Below are 19984 nucleotides of genomic sequence, written 5' to 3'. Positions count from 1 at the left end.
AGTAATAAAAATTTGGACAATTGGATGAGGCAATAAGAAAAAGAGTTATGGACGGTCTGGGCACCTCTTTCTGGGCAAAATAAGGGTTAAGGTTAGGGTTAGGGTATGAAAAGGGACCCACATTAACAGAGGATTAACCCTTAAAAGCAACAGCCTGTTGCTATTACCTCATCCATGATGCATAAATTCCCTTCAAACACAGGATTCTGTCTGGGCAGTGTCAGCTGCTTCCTCTGAATCCTGACAGTGCCTTAGAGGTGGGAAGAAGTTTGTTTAATCTGATACGAGAGCAATAAATTCTTTTTCTCTGAAAGCTTCAGGTGTCCTGTGGCTGCTGTTTTGCTGTGAATCCTTTCTTTAAAAAAAAGTACCTTATACAGCATAGTTTCTATTTTAACATTTTGTCATAACCTAAAACCATATTTAACACAGTAGTTAAGAGAATTAATACAGCATAACTTTCTAACACAACACATCTAATATTCACTTGAATATTTGCGAAAAGCCAATGATAAAATGCGCATTTTTCACAGTGGGGAAGGAGAGACCTCCTCACCCCCAAACGCCCTGACAGGAGGGGACAGCCGGGGGTCGGGATCTGCTCCGGGGAGCAGGACAGGAATGAGGGAACGGTCTCAGGCTGTGCCAGGTTTGGGAGGGATTTTGGGAAAATTCCTTGCTGGAAAGGGCTGGGCAGCCCTGGCACAGCCGCCCAGGGCAGGGGGCAGTGCCCATTCCTGGGGGGATTTACCAGCCCTGGGGATGTGGCACGTGGGGACAGGGTCAGGGGTGGCCTGAGGACAGCTTGGCACGATGGGATCGGGGGATTTTCCAGCCCAAACCATTCCATGGCTCCCGTGCCCTGGAGGTGCTGCATTTCCTTCACTGTGGCAGTGTTCCTCACTCATTTGGGTCACCAAATGTGGAATTCTTCACTCAGGGGCACCAAGTGTGGAGTTCTTCCTCATTGGGGGTCATCAAATGTGGAATTCCTCACTCAGGGTCACCAAATGTGGAATTCTTCAATCGGGAGCACCAAATGTGAAATTCTTCACTCAGGGGCACCAAATGTAGAGTTCTTCCTCACTGGGGGTCATCAAATGTGGAATTCCTCACTCAGGGTCACCAAATGTGGAATTCTTCACTCACGGTCACCAAATGTGCAATTCTTCCTCACTCAGGGCCATAAAAAAAAAAAAAAAAGTGGAATTCTTCTTCACTCAGGATCACCAAATGTGGAATTCTTCACTTGAGGTCACCAGTTATAGAATTCTTCCTCACTCAGGGCCACCAAATGTGGAATTCATCCTCACTCAAGGGTCACCAAATGTGGAATTCTTCTTCACTCAGGGTCATCAAATGTGGAATTTTCCTTCACTCAGGTTCACCAAATCTGGAATTCTTCACTTGGGACCATCAAATCTGGAATTCTTCTTTACTCAAGGTCATCAAATGTGTAATTCTTCTTCACTCAGGGTCACCAAGTGTGGTGGTGTTCACAGGAGTCTCAGGACAAGGGAAGAGATGAGAATCTTGACTCCATGTTTCAGAAGGCTGATTTATGATTTTATTATATATTTTATGATACACTATTTTTAATACAAATTTATATCACATTTTATGATATATTATTTTATTATATATATTATATTATAAGAAAATTACCTATTAAAACTATGCTAAAGAATAGAGAAAATTATTTCATTAGAAGGCTTGCAAGGAAGAGAAAGGAATGGAATGGTAATAAAATCTTGTGACTTACCAGAGAGTCCGAGCCAGCTGACTGTGATTGGCCATTAATTAGAAACAACCACCTGAGACCAATCACTGATGCACCTGTTGCATTCCACAGCAGCAGATAACCATTGTTTTACTAATTATTATAATGTTAATTATTGTTTACATTTTGTTTCTGAGGCCTCTCGGCTTCTCAGGAGAAAAAATCCTAGCGAAAGGATTTTTCATAAAATATGATATTTTTCGTAAAACATGTCCGTGACATTTCACCAGCCCCTCGCAGGCCATTTCCATTGGGAATCCCCAGGTTGAATTAGGACAATATGAGACAATAGAGGCAAAGAGTTACGGACAGTCTGGGTACCTTTTCTGGGCAAAATAAGCCCGAAAAAGGCCCCACATTAACCGATAATTAACCCTTAAAAGCAACAGCCTGTTGCACATTCATGCACCACATCCATGATGCATAAATTCCATTCAAACACAGGATTCTGTCTGGGCAGAGTCAGCTGCTTCCTCTGGATCCTGACTGCTCTTCAGGGCTGAGCAAGGCAGGAAGAAGTTAATTTCTTCTGATTAGGGAGTAATAAATTCTTTTTCTCTGAAAGCTTCAGGTGTGCTGTGGCTGCTATCTGGTGTGAGTACCTCACTCCTTTCTTTAAAAAATATCCCACACACATAGTTTCTATTTTAACATTTTGCATAACCTAAAACTATATTTAACACACTACTTACAGAAATTAACACAGCATAACTTTTTAACATAACACATATAACATTCATTTTAGTGTTTGAAAAAGCCAGTAATAAAATCCACATTTTTCACAGCCAGCTCCTGCCTGGCTGCCCCGAGCACAGGAGCAGGCTGGAGCTCCTGCCTGAGGAGCTGGGGGATCTCAGCACGGGGATTATGGGTTTAAAGTTCCAGGTTTTGGTTTCCATCCAGGGCTGGGGCACGTGGGAGGCCGGGCAGGATTTGGGATTTGGGATTTGGGATTTGGGATTTGCTGCTGGGGGCGAGTTCTGTCTGCAAGGCAGGGGCAGGGGGCACTCGGAGGGTGGAGCCAGGGCTCCTGTCACTCCTGTCACATCTGTCACTCTCACCACCCTGCCATGTCTGTCACCCTGTCACCCTGTCCCCTTGTCACCCCTCGGAGAGTGGAGCTGGGGCTCCTGTCACCCTGTCCCCCTGTCCCCCTGTCCCCCTGTCCCCCTGTCACCCCTGTCCCCCTGTCCCCCTGTCACCCCTGTTACCCCTGTCACCCCTCGGAGGGTGGAGCTGGGGCTCCTGTCACCCTGTCTCCCTGTCCCTCTGTCCTCCTGTCACCCTGTTCCCCTGTCCCCAGGTGCCCTGGGCACGGATCCCTCCAGGTTTGGGGACCTCTGGAGCTCCCAGTGCTGCTGACCCTGCAGGGCTGCACGGTGCAGGGGCTCCGAAACCCCACACCTGGGGTGAGCAGTGTGATCCCACACCTGGGCTGTGCAGGGGCTCCGAAACCCCACACCTGGGGTGAGCAGTGTGATCCCACACCTGGGCTGTGCAGGGGCTCCGAAACCCCACACCTGGGGTGAGCAGTGTGATCCCACACCTGGGCTGTGCAGGGGCTCCGAAACCCCACACCTGGGGTGAGCAGTGTGATCCCACACCTGGGCTGTGCAGGGGCTCCGAAACCCCACACCTGGGGTGAGCAGGGGTGACCCCACAGGGCTATGCAGCCACCCTGCAGCTCCTGCCGTTATTTAATGGGGGTTATAATAATTCCTGGCGTTATTTAATGAGGGTTATAATAACTCCTCACTATTTAACGGGGTTTATAATAACTCCTCATTATTTAACAAGGGTTGTAATAACTCCTCGTTATTTAGCAGAGGTCCCAGCTGGGGATCCCCCTGAACGTGCCCTGAGCTGGCACAGCCCGTGGCCGCTCCCCAGCCTCTCCCAGGTCACTTTGTTTTACCCCTCCTGGCACCTCTGCAGACCCTGGGGTTGGGGGGAACAGCCCGGTACGGTGGGACCCCCCCAGCCCTGCCTGGCATGGTGGTCCTGAAATAAACAGGGTAGGAGATCTTTCTCCTTTTAATGCCTTTATTAAAAATCAGCTTGGGTGGGGAGAACCGATGGGGTCGTGCTCACGTCACAGCTGCTCCCAGGAACGGCACAGAGGAGGAGGAAAAATGCAGCTTTGTCTGCTGGTCTGCAGGCAGAGCTGGGGCTTCCATCCTCACGAGAGCACCAGGAGATTCCTCATTTTTTGGTTTGACATTCAAAGTCCTCTGTCCAGCCGACATCTTTTAGGTTAGGGTGAGGGGTAAAAAGGGTCTTAGCGACACTGGATTCCGTTCCTCACATCTAGACATCATTTCGATCTCCTAATTCCACGGTGGCTGATTGTTTTTAAGGGTTTTTCCTGCTAGATTTGGTGAGGGGTTTCCTCATTTGCACCCCGATGTCACCTCCTCCTCACAGTCCCGGGTGCCACCTTCCAGGAAGCAGCAGGGGGATACCCCACAAAGGGGAATTTCCAACCATCAGGAACAGGCAATTAAAGGAAAACCGTCAACAAGAGGGGATCACAACATGACATTACTAACAACAAATAGAACTCCAACTTGGCAGCAATTGGCTTAGCTTGTGAACTCTGCAACCTTTAAAAAATGGACAACCTTTCTGCTCGTAAGAGGACCATCACTCCGGGAGTAGCAGGAGCCCCTGGCACGGTGGTCCCACCACTCCAGGAGAATCAGGAGTCCCCAGCCCCAGCTGGCACGGTGGTCTCAGAACTCCAGGAGAATCAGGAGCCCCCAGCCCCAGCTGGCACGGTGGTCTCAGCACTCCAGGAGCAGCAGAACAGGACCCCCAGCCCTTTCCTGAGCTGGCTCCGCGGGGCCAGGAGCAGCCGGCCCAGGGGGAATCTCCCGTGCCTCCGTTCCCCTCTCGCAGCCCGGGGCCCCTCTCGGTTCGTGCTTATTTTTATCCGTGTTTGATGATGGGGCCGGGCTGCGGGGCTGTCATGTGCTGCAGCTGCTGCTGCACAGCCCGCTCTGCGCCGAGGTGCCAGGTTTGGGTGCCAAAGCGGCTCTGTGGACATGGCAAGCATCCTGCTGCTGCTCCGTCTGTCTGTCCGGGCACTCTGAGGCGTTATGAGTAAAAAAAGGCTACCCATTTTTTTTTGTAAAAAGGTTGCAGTGTGAACCAATTAAACGAGTGGCTGCCAAGGTGGAGTTCTGCCTGTATGTTATTGTAATCACTGGTCATTTTCAGTAATTGCTCATTTTTTATCAGTAAGGCCCTGCCTAAAGCTGGTAGCCCTTCTCCTCGGACAGAGGGGACATGGTTTTGCATCAGAGGGCATGCAAAATAACCTCGAAACCAGCATGCCATGGGAAGGCACCCCACCAAACTCACCGAAAAGACCCCGAAACAACGAGCCAACACAGAATTAAGAGATCAGAGTGATGTCTGGACATGAGGAACAAAGTACCGACCCTGCAGAGATGCTGAGAACCTTTGTTGCCCCTCGCCCTGAGCAGAGACCTCAGCTGGAACCAAGACCACGAGACTGCAAAAGCCAACAGTGGTAACATGGGGTATATCCCCACCACTCTTGTGAGGATGGGATCCCCAGTTCAGCCCTTTAGTGGACAAAGCTGCACATTCCACCTCCTCTGAGTCACCCTGGGATCGACAGAGAAACTGCAGACCCGTTGAGCTTCCCAACCTTGAGCTGGTCACTCTTAATAAAGGCATTAAAAGGAGAAAAAGTCTCCTGCCTTGTTTATTTCTTGAGGGATTGGTTTGTGTGGCTGAGCTCCCTGAGCTGTGATTGCCCTGCCCGCAGCTACTCACCTCCAGCATCACCTGGAGCCAGCAGGTGCCACCAGGTGACACAGGAGCCTCCTCCAGCCAGGTCTCACAAGCTTTTGGAGATCTATTTCACACCTGAGATAGCTCAGCTACCTTTGGAGGCAGAAAATCAGCAGGATTTTTGGAGGTATAGAATCGGCAGAATAGCTTTTGTGGCAGTGCTGGAAACAAAAAGGTTATAGTAAAAGGCAAAATAACAAACAGAGAAAAACTGAGCCAGGTGCAAGAGTGTCACAGACGTGTTTTATGAAAATCCTTTCCTTAGGATTGTTCCTCCTGAGAAGCTGGGAGGCCTCAGGAACAAAATGCAAACAATGGTTATCTGCTGCTGTGGAATGCAACAGGTGCATCTGTGATTGGTCTCGTGTGGTTGTTTCTAATTAATGGCCAAGCACAGTGAGCTGGCTGGGTCTCTCTGTCCAAGCCACAAACCTTTGTTATCATTCTTTCTTTTTCTATTCTTAGCTGGCCTTCTGATGAAATCCTTCCTTCTATTCTTTTAGTATAGTTTTAATATAATATATACCATAAAATAATAAATCAGCCCTCTGAAACATGGAGTCAGATCCTCGTCTCTTCCCTCATCCTGGGACCCCTGTGAACACAGTCACACAAGAGTTCCTTGCCCCTGGTAAAACACCTCACAAAAGTGATTATTTTCTTTGTTCTATTATTTTTCTAGGAAATTGCCCAGGCGGGACCTTTTGGCTCCTGCCCAATTGGCTGTTCTTGAGTTTGAGGTGAAGTCCCTCAGGCCTATGAGATGCCTTTTCACCTAATGAAGAGAAACTTCTGGGTGTATTTCCTTTTTAAGGGGACAAAAGAGATTGCTTTTTCACCTGATTGAGGAGAGAAACTTCTGGGCTTCTTTCCTTTTGAAGGGGACAAAAGATAATTTTGCCACTCCGTCACCAAGGGGCACATTCCTGTAAGCAGGTGACTGAGGTGTGCGGATTTGGAGGTGCAGGTCAGTGGGAACCCAGCACCGGGATCAGAGCTGGGAAAAACGCCAATAACTCATTTTTAAAATGTTAGAAGTTTAATAGTAATAAAATGTGTGTAAAAATAGGAATATAATTGGAGTAATAAAAATGTGGACAGTTTGGATTAGGAAAATACGAGGCAATAAAAACAAAGAAGTACGGACATCCTGGTGCCTCTTTCTGGGCAAAATAAGCCCGAAAAAGGACCCCCGTTAACAGAGGATTAACCCTTAAAAGCAACAGCCTGTTGCATATTCATACACCTCATCTATGATGCATAAATTCCATTCAAACACAGGATTCTGTCTGGGCAGTGTCAGCTGCTTCCTCTGGATCCTGATGGCTCCTCAGGGCTGAGCGAGGCAAGAAGAACTCAATAAGGGAGCAATAAATTCTCTTTCTCTGAAATATTTAGGTGTCCTGTGGCTGTTATCTCAGTGAGAGTCCTCTCTTTAAAAAAACGTATCTTACACAGCATAGTTTCTATTTTAACATTTTGTTATAACATAAAACTATATTTAACACACTACTTAAGAGAATTAACGCAGCATAACTTTTTAAGATAACACAAACAATAATAATTTGAATATTTTCAAAAAAACCAATCATTCAATGCGCATTTTTCAGAGAGCCATCCGTCTGTTCGTCCAGCCCTGCCCCGGGCAGGAAAGGCGTCCGCAGCTCCTCCCGGAGCGCTGCGAGCCGCGGGACGGCAGCCAGGTGTGCCGGGGGTGAGGCTGGGAGCCGGGGGACGGGGACAGCAGACTGCGGAAAATGCGGATTTCATCATTGGCTTTTGGCAAATATTAAAAATAAATGTTATATGTGCTGTGTTAGAAAGTTGTGCTGCGTTAATTCTCTTAAGTAGTGTGTTAAATATAGTTGTAGGTTATAAAAAAATAAAAATTATAAAAATGTATTAAAAAACGTTAAAATAGAAACTATGCTATGTCAGATACGTTTTTTAAGACAGGACTCACACCGAGATAGCAGCCACAGGACACCTGAATCTTTCAGAGAAAGAGAATTTATTGCTCCATTATCAGAAGAAATGAACTTCTTCCTGCCTCACGCAGCCCTGGAGACGCCGTCGGGATCCAGAGGAAGCAGCTGACACTGACCAGACAGAATCCTGTATTTGAATGGAATTTATGCATCATGGATGAGGTGTATGAATATGCAACAGGCTGTTGCTTTTAAGGGTTAATCCTCTGTTAACGGGGGTCCAGAAAGAGGTAACCAGACTGTCTGTAACTCTTTGTTTTTATTCTCTCATATTGTCCTAATCCAAATTGTCCAAATTATTACTACTCTAATTATATTGCTATTTTTATAACCACTTCTAAAATTTTAAAAACAAGTAATTGACGTTATTCACAGGCTGGAGGTGGCCAAAAAAGGGGTGGCCAAAATCAGGAAGGGAGGGAGAGAGGCTCGGCTGGCCCCGGAGGGGGGCACAAGCAGGGGCAGCTGAGGGCAGCTCATGGGGAGGCTGTGCCAGGAGTGGGGCATGGGATGGGCATGGACAGAACACGGACAGAACACGGACAGAACACGGACAGAGCACGGACAGAACACAGACAGAACACGGACAGAGTGTGGGCAGGGCAGGGACAGACCACGAGCAGGGCACCACTGAGGAACATCAGGTGACCACCACCATGGGCTGAGGGACACCTGGGGACCATCATTACAGGACAGATGGTTGGATTTTGGAGCAGACTGGCTGGATTTTGGGCGCAGCCGTTGGAATTTGGAGCAGGCTGGCCAGGCTTTGGAGGAGACTGGCTGGATTTTGGGGCAGACTGGCTGGGTTTTGGGCACAGCTGTTGGAATTTGGAGCAGGCTGGCCAGGCTTTGGAGGAGACTGGCTGGGTTTTGGGGCAGACTGGCTGGGTTTTGGGTGCAGCTGCTGGAATTTGGAACAGAATGCCTGCATTTTGTGCACAGCTGTCGGACTGTGCCCGTTGCCTGTGGCTGTCACGCACAAAGGACAACACCTGGTTTGTGTCAGCTCCTGCTGCCACCGCCGGCCCTCTGCAGCTGCTGGGATCCTTCACTGGGAACATTCCCTGAGAGCATTCCCTGGGAGGATTCCCTGTGCTCCACAGAGCTCTGATGGATGGGATGGGATAATGGGATGGGATGGGATGGGATGGGATGGGATGGGATGGGATGGGATGGGGTGGGATGGGGTGGGATGGGATGAGATGGGATGGGATGGGATGGGATGGGATGGGATGGGATGGGATGGGATGGGATGGGATGGGATGAGATGGGATGGGATGAGATGGGATGGGATGGGAATGGGACGGGATGGGAATGGGACGGGATGGGATGAGATGGGATGGGATGGGATGGGATGGGATGGGATGGGATGGGATGGGAATGGGACGGGATGGGATGAGATGGGATGGGATGGGATGGGATGAGATGGGATGGGATGGGATGATGGGATAATGGGATGGGATAGGATGGGAATAATGGGATGGGATGGGATGGGATGGGATGGGATGGGATGGGATGGGATGGGATGGGATGATGGGATAATGGGATGGGATGGGATGGGAATAATGGGATGGGATGGGATGGGATGGAATAATGGGATGGGATGGGATGGGATGATGGGATAATGGGATTGGATGGGATCCATGGGATGGGCTGATGGGATGGGATGGGATGATGGGATAATGGGATGGGACGGGCAGCTCTGGGGAGCTGAGGAGGGGACAATCCCTGCCACCCCTTTGTCAGAACCTCTCCCACCCATGGAGGATGAGCAGCAAGGACACCGGGACCCCCAGCCTGAGGACTCTGGGCTGCAGGAGCCTCTCCTGGCTGTCACGCAGAGAGGACTCTGGGCTCTCACATCCCAGCAATTCCTGTCCCAACAACCTTTAACACCTTCCTGAGCTCTGATTAAGATGAAGACGTGGAACCAGCTCAGTGTAAAACCGGACAAAGGTTCCTCATAACCTGGCCTGGTTTGTTCCTTTTTATCTTTGTTCCAGGTCAAACCTTTCATGGAGAGAGGTGCAGCAGACAGACCTGGGGTCACACCTGGGGGCAGGTGTGACCTCTGGGGCTGGGGAAAGGTGCTGGAGATCCCAGGGCTCCTCTGCTGAGACCTCTCTTTGTGCTGCTGGGACAAACCAGGACAATTTGCGACAACCAGATCCCAGCAGCAGCAGCAGCAAAGCCAAAAAGGAAATTTCTGTTCCCCTGGCTGGAAGGGGAGCTCCAAGGGAGCACGTGGGCTCTCAGGGCCAAACAAATGGAATATTTTATCAACTGCTCTGTCAATAAATAGCAGGGGAGCAGAGGGCTGGCCCGGGTGACATTGAGGCTGCAGGAAGTCACGGCACCATCAGGGGCAGCCCGAATGCACAGTCATGCCCTCAGCTGTGCCAGTACCAGCCGTGGCTTCTCTGGGGCTGGATTGAAGGCACCTGAGACAGTAATCCATGTTCAGACTCAGGTGTTTATTATTTCCTATCAGTAAAACAGTCTCACTGCTGTGAGTTTGGCAGCTTTTCATTAGAAGGCACAAAATGGCCAACAATCTCTTGGTACAAGGGCTTTTAAGACTAAAGTGTCCAATTAAGAACTGACACCTGGATTATTTTCCCTTATAATCCAATAACTGATCCCACAGAGCCCACAATGGGGACTTTTCTGCCCAATTACAAAATACCACCCAAACCCATGGAGAAGAAGGAAGAAGCATGAAGAAGAAACTCAGGATGACACCCTGTGCCCTCCATCTTACTTCCACCCAAACACACTAAAAATCCCAAAACCTCAATTTCTCCGCAAGTGATACACCTACACTGCTCTCTATAATCTATTTCACATTTTTGTGGATTCCAGTCTATCTTGAGGTCCAGGAGACTTTCTCCAGGAATGAGGGTGAAAGTCTGTAAGAGTCGAAATGAGAGATGCGGGACTCCAGGCAGCTCTCCAAAATGCAGTTTATTGCATACAAAATGCAGTTTATTGTATACAAAATGCAGTTTATTGCATGCAAAATGCAGTTTATTGTATACAAAATGCAGTTTATTCCATCCAAGGTGTCACAGCAGCCCAGTGTTGTGGGCAACAGCTGTGCCCACAGCTGTCAGCTCCAGCTGCAGGCAGGCCTGGAGACCCTTCGGTTTAGGTCACAATGCATTATAGACTTTTCTTTTGGTTACAATGCATTATATACTTTTCTTTGCTGAGCATTTTAGTACAGTAGAACCAACCTATACCTTAATTTTTATCTACAGTCTATCATAACTACTGTAATTACCATATTCATGTTACTGTTCTCCAGTCACTAAAAATTAGTACATTATAGTTTAAGCTAGAACTTGTTTTTCAGTTTTCTTGCAGTGGAAAATTCTGAGACCTTTTTTCTACTTGCAACTTTGCTGACTTGTTTGCCTGTGCTATCTTCCTGTTTGCTAAAAACATCTTCTTGTTTGAGGTGGGTTTATCCTTTGTTCTAAGGCATAAAAACCCCTTCTAACTAACACACCCTTTGCCTCCTTGGTTAGCCAGTAAGACTGGCTCAGCAATTCTTTTCTATATCAAAACTTGCTTCCACCTCTATTCCTTCATCAGACTCAACATTTAAATATCTTTCTGCTAAGCACACATATCTGTGAGACTTTCTTGTCAAACTTTCACCCTTCCCAACAAAAGTCAGTGCTGCCCTGGGGGTCAGGATGCCCCAAAACAGACACAGAAATATTCCCTGTGTGCCCTGGGTTTGCACACACAGCCCCTGGACAAACAGCTGAGCACGGAGACCGTGGCATGGGGGTGACCAGGAGGGACAGGCTGGGTGGGCTTAGCAGCCCCAGGGGGATGTGGGATCAGGGGAATGGGGTCCTGGCTGTAGGATTCACGGGGGGTAGGACAGTCGGGACAGACGGAGATGAGAGATCTCTGCAGCCAGGTCAGGAACTTGGGGTTTATTGCAAAGGGCCTGGGTGCAGGGCCCTGCTGGGATTTGGGGTTTATTGCACAGGGCCTGGGGGCAGGGCCCTGCTGGGATTTGGGGTTTATTGCACAGGGCCCTGCTGGGATTTGGGGTTCATTGCACAGGGCCTGGGTGCAGGGCCCTGCTGGGATTTGGGGTTTATTGCAAAGGGCCTGGGTGCAGGGCCCTGCTGGGATTTGGGGTTTATTGCACAGGGCCTGGGGGCAGGGCCCTGCTGGGATTTGGGGTTTATTGCACAGGGCCCTGCTGGGATTTGGGGTTCATTGCACAGGGCCTGGGTGCAGGGCCCTGCTGGGATTTGGGGTTTATTGCAAAGGGCCTGGGTGCAGGGCCCTGCTGGGATTTGGGGTTTATTGCACAGGGCCTGGGTGCAGGGCCCTGCTGGGATTTGGGGTTTATTGCAAAGGGCCTGGGTGCAGGGCCCTGCTGAGATTTGGGGTTTATTGCACAGGGCCTGGGTGAAGAGCCCTGCTGGGATTTGGGGTTTATTGCACAGGGCCTGGGTGCAGGGCCCTGCTGGGATTTGGGGTTTATTGCACAGGGCCTGGGTGCAGGGCCCTGCTGGGAGCTGCCAGCCACAGCTCAGAGCAGGCCCCAAAGAGGCAGAGAGAGATAAAGAGAGAGAAGGCAAGAGCATGGTAAAGAGAGAATGGGAGAATAAAAGGGGGGATCAGAGGGCAAGGTTCCCGTTACAATAGAATAAATCTTCTTCTGGTCTTGGAACTTGGGGTTTATTGCAAAGGGCCTGGGTGCAGGGCCCTGCTGGGAGCTGCAGCCACAGCCCAGAGCAGGCCTGAGAGAAGAGAGGGGGAGAGAGGATGAGAGGGTAAGAGGGTAAAAGGGGAAAGAGAGTAAAAGGCAAGAGCTAAGCGAGCGAGGTTCCTGTTACAATACAATAAATCTTCTTCTGTGTTGAATATTCTGATTCTCACTAACCAATCCAGTACAATACACAAATCCTATAGCATTTACATACAGCTTATAGGAATCACTACATTACCATACTGTGTTACATTTTAAACCCTAAAAACTCCTCTTTGGGCCCCTTCTTCCAAGCTGTAGGGTGTGCTCTGACCCCTGGAGCTGTCTGCAAGCAGAGGGTGTTGTTCCATCAAAAGGGGATTACCTTCAGCCAGCTACACCGTTGTTTTCCCATTGTTCAGTAACTAAGGGATCTCAAAGCTTGCTTTCATTTCAATCTCGCTGATGGTTTCCATATTCTCAAAATCTTTTGCCAGACAATCATATTTATAAGGCTTCCCTGTTTCATCTTCCCCAGCACCTGGCTGCTCTCCTGCCCCTGGAGGCATTTCCAGAGGGGCAGAGGGTGCCAGGCAGGGCTCTGTGTGCCCCAGCTGTGGAGCAGGGGCAGAGGCAGAGCTGAGGGAGGAGCAGAGCAGGAGCAGCTGCTCAGGACAGATGTGCAGGGAGATAAAACCGCCCAGGGCAGCCTTATCAGGGACCAGGAGTGGCTCTGCTCGGGCTGATGGAGGGGTTGGCACGTGAGAAAACGGGCTGGGACACACAGGAACGTTGGGGGCTGCAGGAAAAGGAGGGCAGGGCTGGCCTGGGAGTGCCCTGGTGGGTCTGGGAGCGTCTTGGTGGCCCCAGGAGTGCCCTGCTGGTCTGGCAGGGCCCTGCCGGCCCTGCCAAACCCTTCCATGGCTCCATGACTGATCATTCTGCAGGCAGAGCCGCTGTGGGCACTCTCTCTGCTGTCCCACCGTGCCCGTGGGCACGGTTTGGGATTTGCTGCTTTCCCGTTCCTTTTCCAGCAGCTCAGGTCCCGTCCTGGAGCTTTCTCTGTCACACCCCCTGTACCACGGAGCCAAGGCGTTTTCTGGTGCCACATTCCCGCAGGGATGGGGTCGGTGCCGCATTCCCGTGGGATGGGGTCAGTGCCACATTCCCGCAGGGATGGGGTCGGTGCCACATTCCCGCAGGGATGGGGTCAGTGCCACATTCCCATGGGATGGAGTCGGTGCCACATTCCCGCAGGGATGGGGTCCCTGCAGTGCCACATTCCCGTGGGATGGGGTCCCTGCAGTGCCACATTCCCGCAGGGATGGGGTCAGTGCCACATTCCCGTGGAATGGGGTCCCTGCAGTGCCACTTTCCCATGGGATGGGGTCGGTGCCACATTCCCATGGGATGGGGTCAGTGCCACATTCCCGTGGAATGGGGTCCCTGCAGTGCCACTTTCCCATGGGATGGGGTCGGTGCCACATTCCCGCAGGGATGGGGTCAGTGCCACATTCCCGTGGAATGGGGTCCCTGCAGTGCCACTTTCCCATGGGATGGGGTCGGTGCCACATTCCCGCAGGGATGGGGTCGGTGCCGTATTCCCAAGGGATGGGGTCGGTGCCGCATTCCCGTGGGATGGGGTCGGTGCCACATTCGCGCAGGGATGGGGTCGGTGCCGCATTCCCGTGGGATGGGGTCAGTGCCACATTCCCGTGGGATGGGGTCCCTGCAGTGCCGCATTCCCATGGGATGGGGTCAGTGCCACATTCCCGTGGGATGGGGTCCCTGCAGTGCCGCATTCCCATGGGATGGGGTCAGTGCCGCATTCCCAAGGGATGGGGTCCCTGCAGTGCCACATTCCCGCAGGGATGGGGTCAGTGCCACATTCCCGCAGGGATGGGGTCAGTGCCACATTCCCGTGGAATGGGGTCCCTGCAGTGCCACTTTCCCATGGGATGGGGTCGGTGCCACATTCCCAAGGGATGGGGTCAGTGCCACTTTCCCATGGGATGGGGTCGGTGCCACATTCCCATGGGATGGGGTCAGTGCCGCATTCCCGTGGGATGGGGTCCCTGCAGTGCCACATTCCCATGGGATGGGGTCGGTGCCGCATTCCCGTGGGATGGGGTCGGTGCCACATTCCCGCAGGGATGGGGTCGGTGCCGCATTCCCGTGGGATGGGGTCAGTGCCACATTCCCGTGGGATGGGGTCCCTGCAGTGCCGCATTCCCAAGGGATGGGGTCCCTGCAGTGCCGCATTCCCGTGGGATGGGGTCGGTGCCACATTCCCGCAGGGATGGGGTCGGTGCCACATTCCCATGGGATGGGGTCCCTGCAGTGCCACATTCCCGCAGGGATGGGGTCAGTGCCACATTCCCATGGGATGGGGTCAGTGCCACATTCCCGTGGGATGGGGTCCCTGCAGTGCCGCATTCCCGTGGGATGGGGTCGGTGCCACATTCCCATGGGATGGGGGTCCCTGTCCGACCTCCCCGTGCCCCAGGAGCGTTCGGAGCTGCTCCATCCCTCCCGTTATGCAACGAGCTCGTAACTATGCAAATGTATTCCGCTCCCGGCTCGCACAACCTCCTGTTTTCCTTCAGCTCCCGGCTCTCAAAACCTCCTGTTTGCTTTCAGCTCCCGGCTCTCAAAACCTCCTGTTTTCTTTCAGCCGCTTTTTTTGGAAATGCAGCGCTTCCTGTGGGAGAGCAGCCCGAGTCCCCGGAGCCATCCGGAGCCATCCGGAACCATCCGCAGCCACCCGGAGCTGTGCCAGCCTCGGGCTGGGGTGGCACCGGGTCCCTGCAGAGGCACCCGGAGCCCTGCCAACCTCGAGTGGCATCGTGTCCCTACAGAGCCATCCGGAGCTGTGCCAGCCCCGGGCAGGAGTGGCACAGAGTCCCCGGAGCCATCAGGAGCTCTGCCAGCCTCCCTCAGGTGGCACCTAGTCTCCGGAACCCTGCCAGCCCCGGACAGGCTGCAGTGGCACCGGGTCCCTGCAGATCCCTCCCCGCCCTGGTTTTGAGCCCCCCGTCTGCATCCCGCAGCCCCCCGCGTGTCCTGGAGCCCGCAGCGCCCTGTCCGTGCCAGGAGCGATGACGCGGGGGCTGCAGTGACACCCTCAGAGCGGTCACACGGGGGCCACAATGTCACCGTCTGTGTCACCCTGGGGGCAGCGACACGGGGACCACAGTGCCACCCTCAGGGCAGTGACACGAGGGCCACAGTGTCACCCTTGGAACAGCGACACAGTGGCTGCAGTGTCACCATCTGTGCCGCCCTTGGGGCAGTGACACGGGGGCTGCAGTGCCACCATCTGTGCCACTCTCGGAGCGGTGACATGAGGACCGCAATGCCACCCTCAGGGCAGTGACGCAGGGACCGCAGTGTCTCCATCTGTGCCACCCTCAGAGCAGTGACACAGTGGCTGCAGTGTCATCTTCGGGGCAGTGACACGGGGGCTGCAGTGTCACCCTCAGGGCGGTGACACAGTGGTTGCAGTGCCACCATCGGGGCAGTGACACAGTGGCTGCAGTGTCACCCTCAGGGCAGTGACACGGGGGCTGCAGTGCCACCACCGGGGCAGTGAAGGGGGGCTGCAGTGCCACCACCGGGGCAGTGACATGGGGACCACAGCGCCACCCTCGGGGCAGTGACACGGGGGCTGCAGTGCCACCACCAGGGCAGTGACACGAGGGCCGCAGTGCCACCCTCGGGGCAGTGACATGGGGACCACAGTGCCACCCTCGGGTCAGTGACAGGGGGGCTGCAGTGTCACCCTCGGGGCAGTGACATGGAGGCTGCAGTGCCACCATCTGCGCCACCCTCGGGGCAGTGACACGGGGGTCACAGTCCCAAGGCTCCCGGACACCCCCCAATCCCCTCTGGGAAAGCTCTGCCGGGCAAAAGAAATCTCAGCACAGCCAGAGATGAAACAGCAGGAGTTTATCCGAGCTCCACATCAGCACATCCCACATCAGCACATCCAGGGGTGGGACAACAGGAGTTTATCCCAGCCCCACATCCAGCACATCCCACATCCAGCACAGCCAGGTGAGACAGCAGGAGTTTTTCCGAGCCCCATCCCGCCCCACACACGGGTTTGTCACCACAGAGACACACGGAGGGATCCGAGGAGCAAAGCCCCACGAGTACCCAGGACCCTGCTGTGCCGGGATCACGGTCAGTGGTGGGACACATGGAGGGACATGAGGAGCAAAGTCCCACTGGATCTCAGGACCCTGCTGCGCCGGGGCTGGGTCAGTGGTGGGACACACAGAGGAGTCTGAGGAACAAAGTCCCATGGGTGCCCAGGACCCTGCTGTGCCGGGATCACGTTCAGTGGTGGGACACATGGAGGGACCCAAGGAACAAAGTCCCACCGGATCCCAGGACGCTCCTGTGCTGGGGCCAGGTCAGTGGTGGGACACACGGAGGGACACAAGGAACAAAGTCCCACGAGTGCCCAGGACCCTGCTGTGCTGTGGCTGGGTCAGTGGTGGGACACATGGAGGGACCCAAGGAATGAAGTCCCATGGGTGCCCAGGACCCTGCTGTGCTGGGATCTCGGTCATTGGTGCCGGGGCTGGCTCTGCTCCAGCCGGGGCCCGGTGGTGATGGTGGTGGTGATGGTGATCCTGTTCACCGTCAGCCCTCCCGAGGGGTAGGTGTCCAGACACGCCTCCCGTTTGTACTCGGACACCTGCTTGGAGGAGAGCAGCTCCCACACGGACACCCGGCGCTCCTGGGCCGGGTCACAGGTGATATAGGAGCCCTCGGAGCGCAGCAGGTCCATGGTGTGCGCGGGGAGGGCCCTGAGGTGCTGCTCCAGGCTCTGGCTGGCCAGGCTGCTGGTGGTGCTGAGCAGCTCCTGGATGGGGAGGGTCCCACCACGGTACAGCTCCAGAAGCTCCTGACGCTTCTCCTCGGGGATGTGCTCAGAGAAGAGCAGGTCCCACAGGGAGGTCTGTGTGCCCTGGAACTCCCCCACTGCCACCTCGGCTCTGGTGGCCTTCAGGGTCTCCTCCCAGGCCCCATCCCCATCCAGGGCCGTGGGTTCAGCCTCTGTGGCCACTGGCTCAGCCCTGGGACCACCCACAGGTGCTGCTGTCTCTGCTCTCTCTTCTGCTGCTGTCCTGGTGACAATGGTGGTGACAACGGTCCTCACCTGCTCCAGGCTCAGCTCTCCTGCCTCGTAGAGCTCCAGCAGCTCCCTCCTGTTCTCCTGGGGGATGTAATGGGAGTGCAGCAGGTCCCACAGGGACACCTGCCTGCCCTGGAACTCTGGAGCCTCCACGTGGACCATTGTGGTTTTTAGGGTTGTTTTCCAGGCTTCCTCTTTGGGATGGTGGTCACTTTCCTGTCCTGCTGCTGTCACAGGATCCTTGCTGGAACTCTTGACTGAAATTTGGAATTTCCTGCCTGCAGATTCATTTTTCTTGATGAGAGTGGTGACAACAAGGATTAACTGCTCCAAGGGCAGTGTCCCCCCACGGTACAGCTCCAGCAGCTCCTGCCGCTTCTCCTCAGGGATGTGCTCAGAGAAGAGCAGGTCCCACAGGGAGGTCTGTCCATCCTGGAACTCCCCCACTGCCATCTCGGCTCTGGTGGCCTTCAGGGTCTCCTCCCAGGTTCTATCCCCATCCAGGGCCGTGGGTTCAGCCTCTGTGGCCACCGGCTCTGCCCTGGGACCACCCACAGGTGCTGCTGTCTCTGCTCTCTCTTCTGCTGCTGTCCTGGTGACAATGGTGGTGACAACGGTCCTCACCTGCTCCAGGCTCAGCTCTCCTGCCTCGTAGAGCTCCAGCAGCTCCCTCCTGTTCTCCTGGGGGATGTAGCGGGAGTGCAGCAGGTCCCACAGGGACACCTGCCTGCCCTGGAACTCTGGAGCCTCCACGTGGACCATTGTGGTTTTCAGGGTTGTTTTCCAGGCTTCCTCTCTGGGAGGTTTGTCATCACCCTCCTCTCCTGCTGCTGTCACGGGGTCCTTGCTGGAACTCTTGACTGTAATGTGCAATTTCCTGCCTGCAGATTCTTTTTTCCTAATCAGAGTGCTGACAACAGTTGTCATCTGCTCCAGAGTTAATAACCTCTCATGGTACAGGTCCAGCAGCTCCTCCCTCTTCTCCTCGGGGATGTAATCAGAGAAGATCAGGTCCCACAGGGACACCTGCTGTCCCTGCAGCTCCCCAGCCGGCACACTGATGGTGGTGCACCTCAGGGCCTCATCCAGGTGTTCTGAACAATCCTTTCCACCCTCCCCAGCCGCTGGCACTGCCCTGTGTATGCCCCTGGTGTTCACCACCCGCGCGGCGTTCGCGGCCTCTGTCCGGTTCACCATGGTGGTCACCACGGCACCCACCTGCTCCGTGCTCAGTATCCCTGCCCTGTACAGCTCCAGCAGCTCCTGACGTTTGTCCTGAGGGACGTATCTGGAGAAGAGCAGGTCCAGCACAGACACGTTTTGCCCCCGGAACTCCCCAGCAGTAACACGGACCGTCATGGACTTGAGGGACTTCCTCAGCTGCTGCTCCTGGGCCTGTGTGTCCTGAGCTGGGGGTGACGCCCTCGCCTCATTGTTGGGCTTGGCGGTGGGTGAGCCCAGAGCCCCGCTGTCCCTTTCTGCTGCCGTGATGGTGGCGGTGAGGACCTCGATCATCTGTGCAATGCTCACTGCCCCTGCCTTGTATCTCCTGAGCAGCTTCTCTCTCTGGTGCTCGGGGACGTAGCGGGAGAAGAGGAGCTCCCAGACGGTGACGCTCTGGCCCTGGAAGAGCCCCACAGCCAGCGTGGTGCGGGCGGCCTGCAGGGCTCTGCGGGCATCCTCGCTCAGCTGGTAGAGCACGGAGCCCTTGTCCATCAGCTGCAGCATCAGCAGCCCCGTCTCCGGGTCGGGCACGCAGCGGCGCAGCAGCTGCAGGTAGGTCAGGTTCTCATGGGTGTTGGGGTCAAAGCAAGTCCTCGTTTGATTCTCGGGGTTGGAAAGGATCTGGTTCATCTCTTCATTGAAGTAGCCACGTTTGTAGGCCACCTCCACGGGGACACGGTGGCCGCTTGTGGGGTCGATGATGCCGCCGGTGGCGATCTGGGCCTGCAGCAGGCGGATGCCGTGGTCCCTGACAATCAGCCCCTTCTGCATGGCCTGGAACAAGGACATCTTTTGTCCCGTGTAGGGCTCTGTGTACCCGGTCACGGCTCCCTCAGCCGACAGCAGCTTCTCATAGAAGTCATGGCCCACAAGGCCCCGAGCCAGCGCCTCTGTCACCGAGAGCCGCGCGGCGCTGCCCGGGTCCGTGAGCAGGCCCGAGGCCGCCTGCGCCTCCAGCAGCACCAGCGCCGTGCCCGGGCTCAGCATGCCCCTCACCATGGCCTCGTGGATGCTCAGCTTCTTCCCCTTGGCCTGCATGAAGACTCCGGCGATGAAGCTGCCGCCGCTGTCCCCGTCCATCTCCTTGTGCTCACCTGGGCTGCTCTGCTCGTTGTTTTCGGAGCATCCACTCATCTTCCTCATTGTCTCTGGCATGGAATCCTGCTCCTGTGGCGTGCTGGGCGTGTCTGGGGAGGGAGTGAGACATAAACTTTAAGTAATTTATAGATTTTAGAGGAGCTAAGATTTTAGTTAAAGATAAGATTTATTGGAGTTGATTAAAATAAATGGGTAGGCCTTGA

The 19984-nt window shown here is 54.0% G+C and overlaps 2 protein-coding genes across 2 annotated transcripts in view; one reads left to right on the top strand and one right to left on the bottom strand.

The window, feature by feature from the left end:
- The window catches only part of LOC132078984 (NAD(P)(+)--arginine ADP-ribosyltransferase 2-like), a 348971-nt gene that overhangs the window by 118521 nt on the left and 210466 nt on the right, over positions 1-19984 (top strand). The window lies entirely within an intron of this gene.
- The window catches only part of EPPK1 (epiplakin 1), a 30785-nt gene continuing 27077 nt past the window's right edge, over positions 16277-19984 (bottom strand). The window contains exon 5 of the mRNA XM_059478843.1: positions 16277-19870. Coding sequence (XP_059334826.1) covers positions 16887-19870 — 2984 coding nt within the window. The 3' untranslated portion in view covers positions 16277-16886. The remainder of the gene's footprint in view (positions 19871-19984) is intronic.

This window comes from Ammospiza nelsoni, chromosome 1 (assembly GCF_027579445.1).
Source record: "Ammospiza nelsoni isolate bAmmNel1 chromosome 1, bAmmNel1.pri, whole genome shotgun sequence".
NCBI lineage: Eukaryota > Metazoa > Chordata > Aves > Passeriformes > Passerellidae > Ammospiza > Ammospiza nelsoni.
Note: the sequence above shows the minus strand (reverse complement) of the source record. Positions and strands in the feature narration are given on the sequence as shown.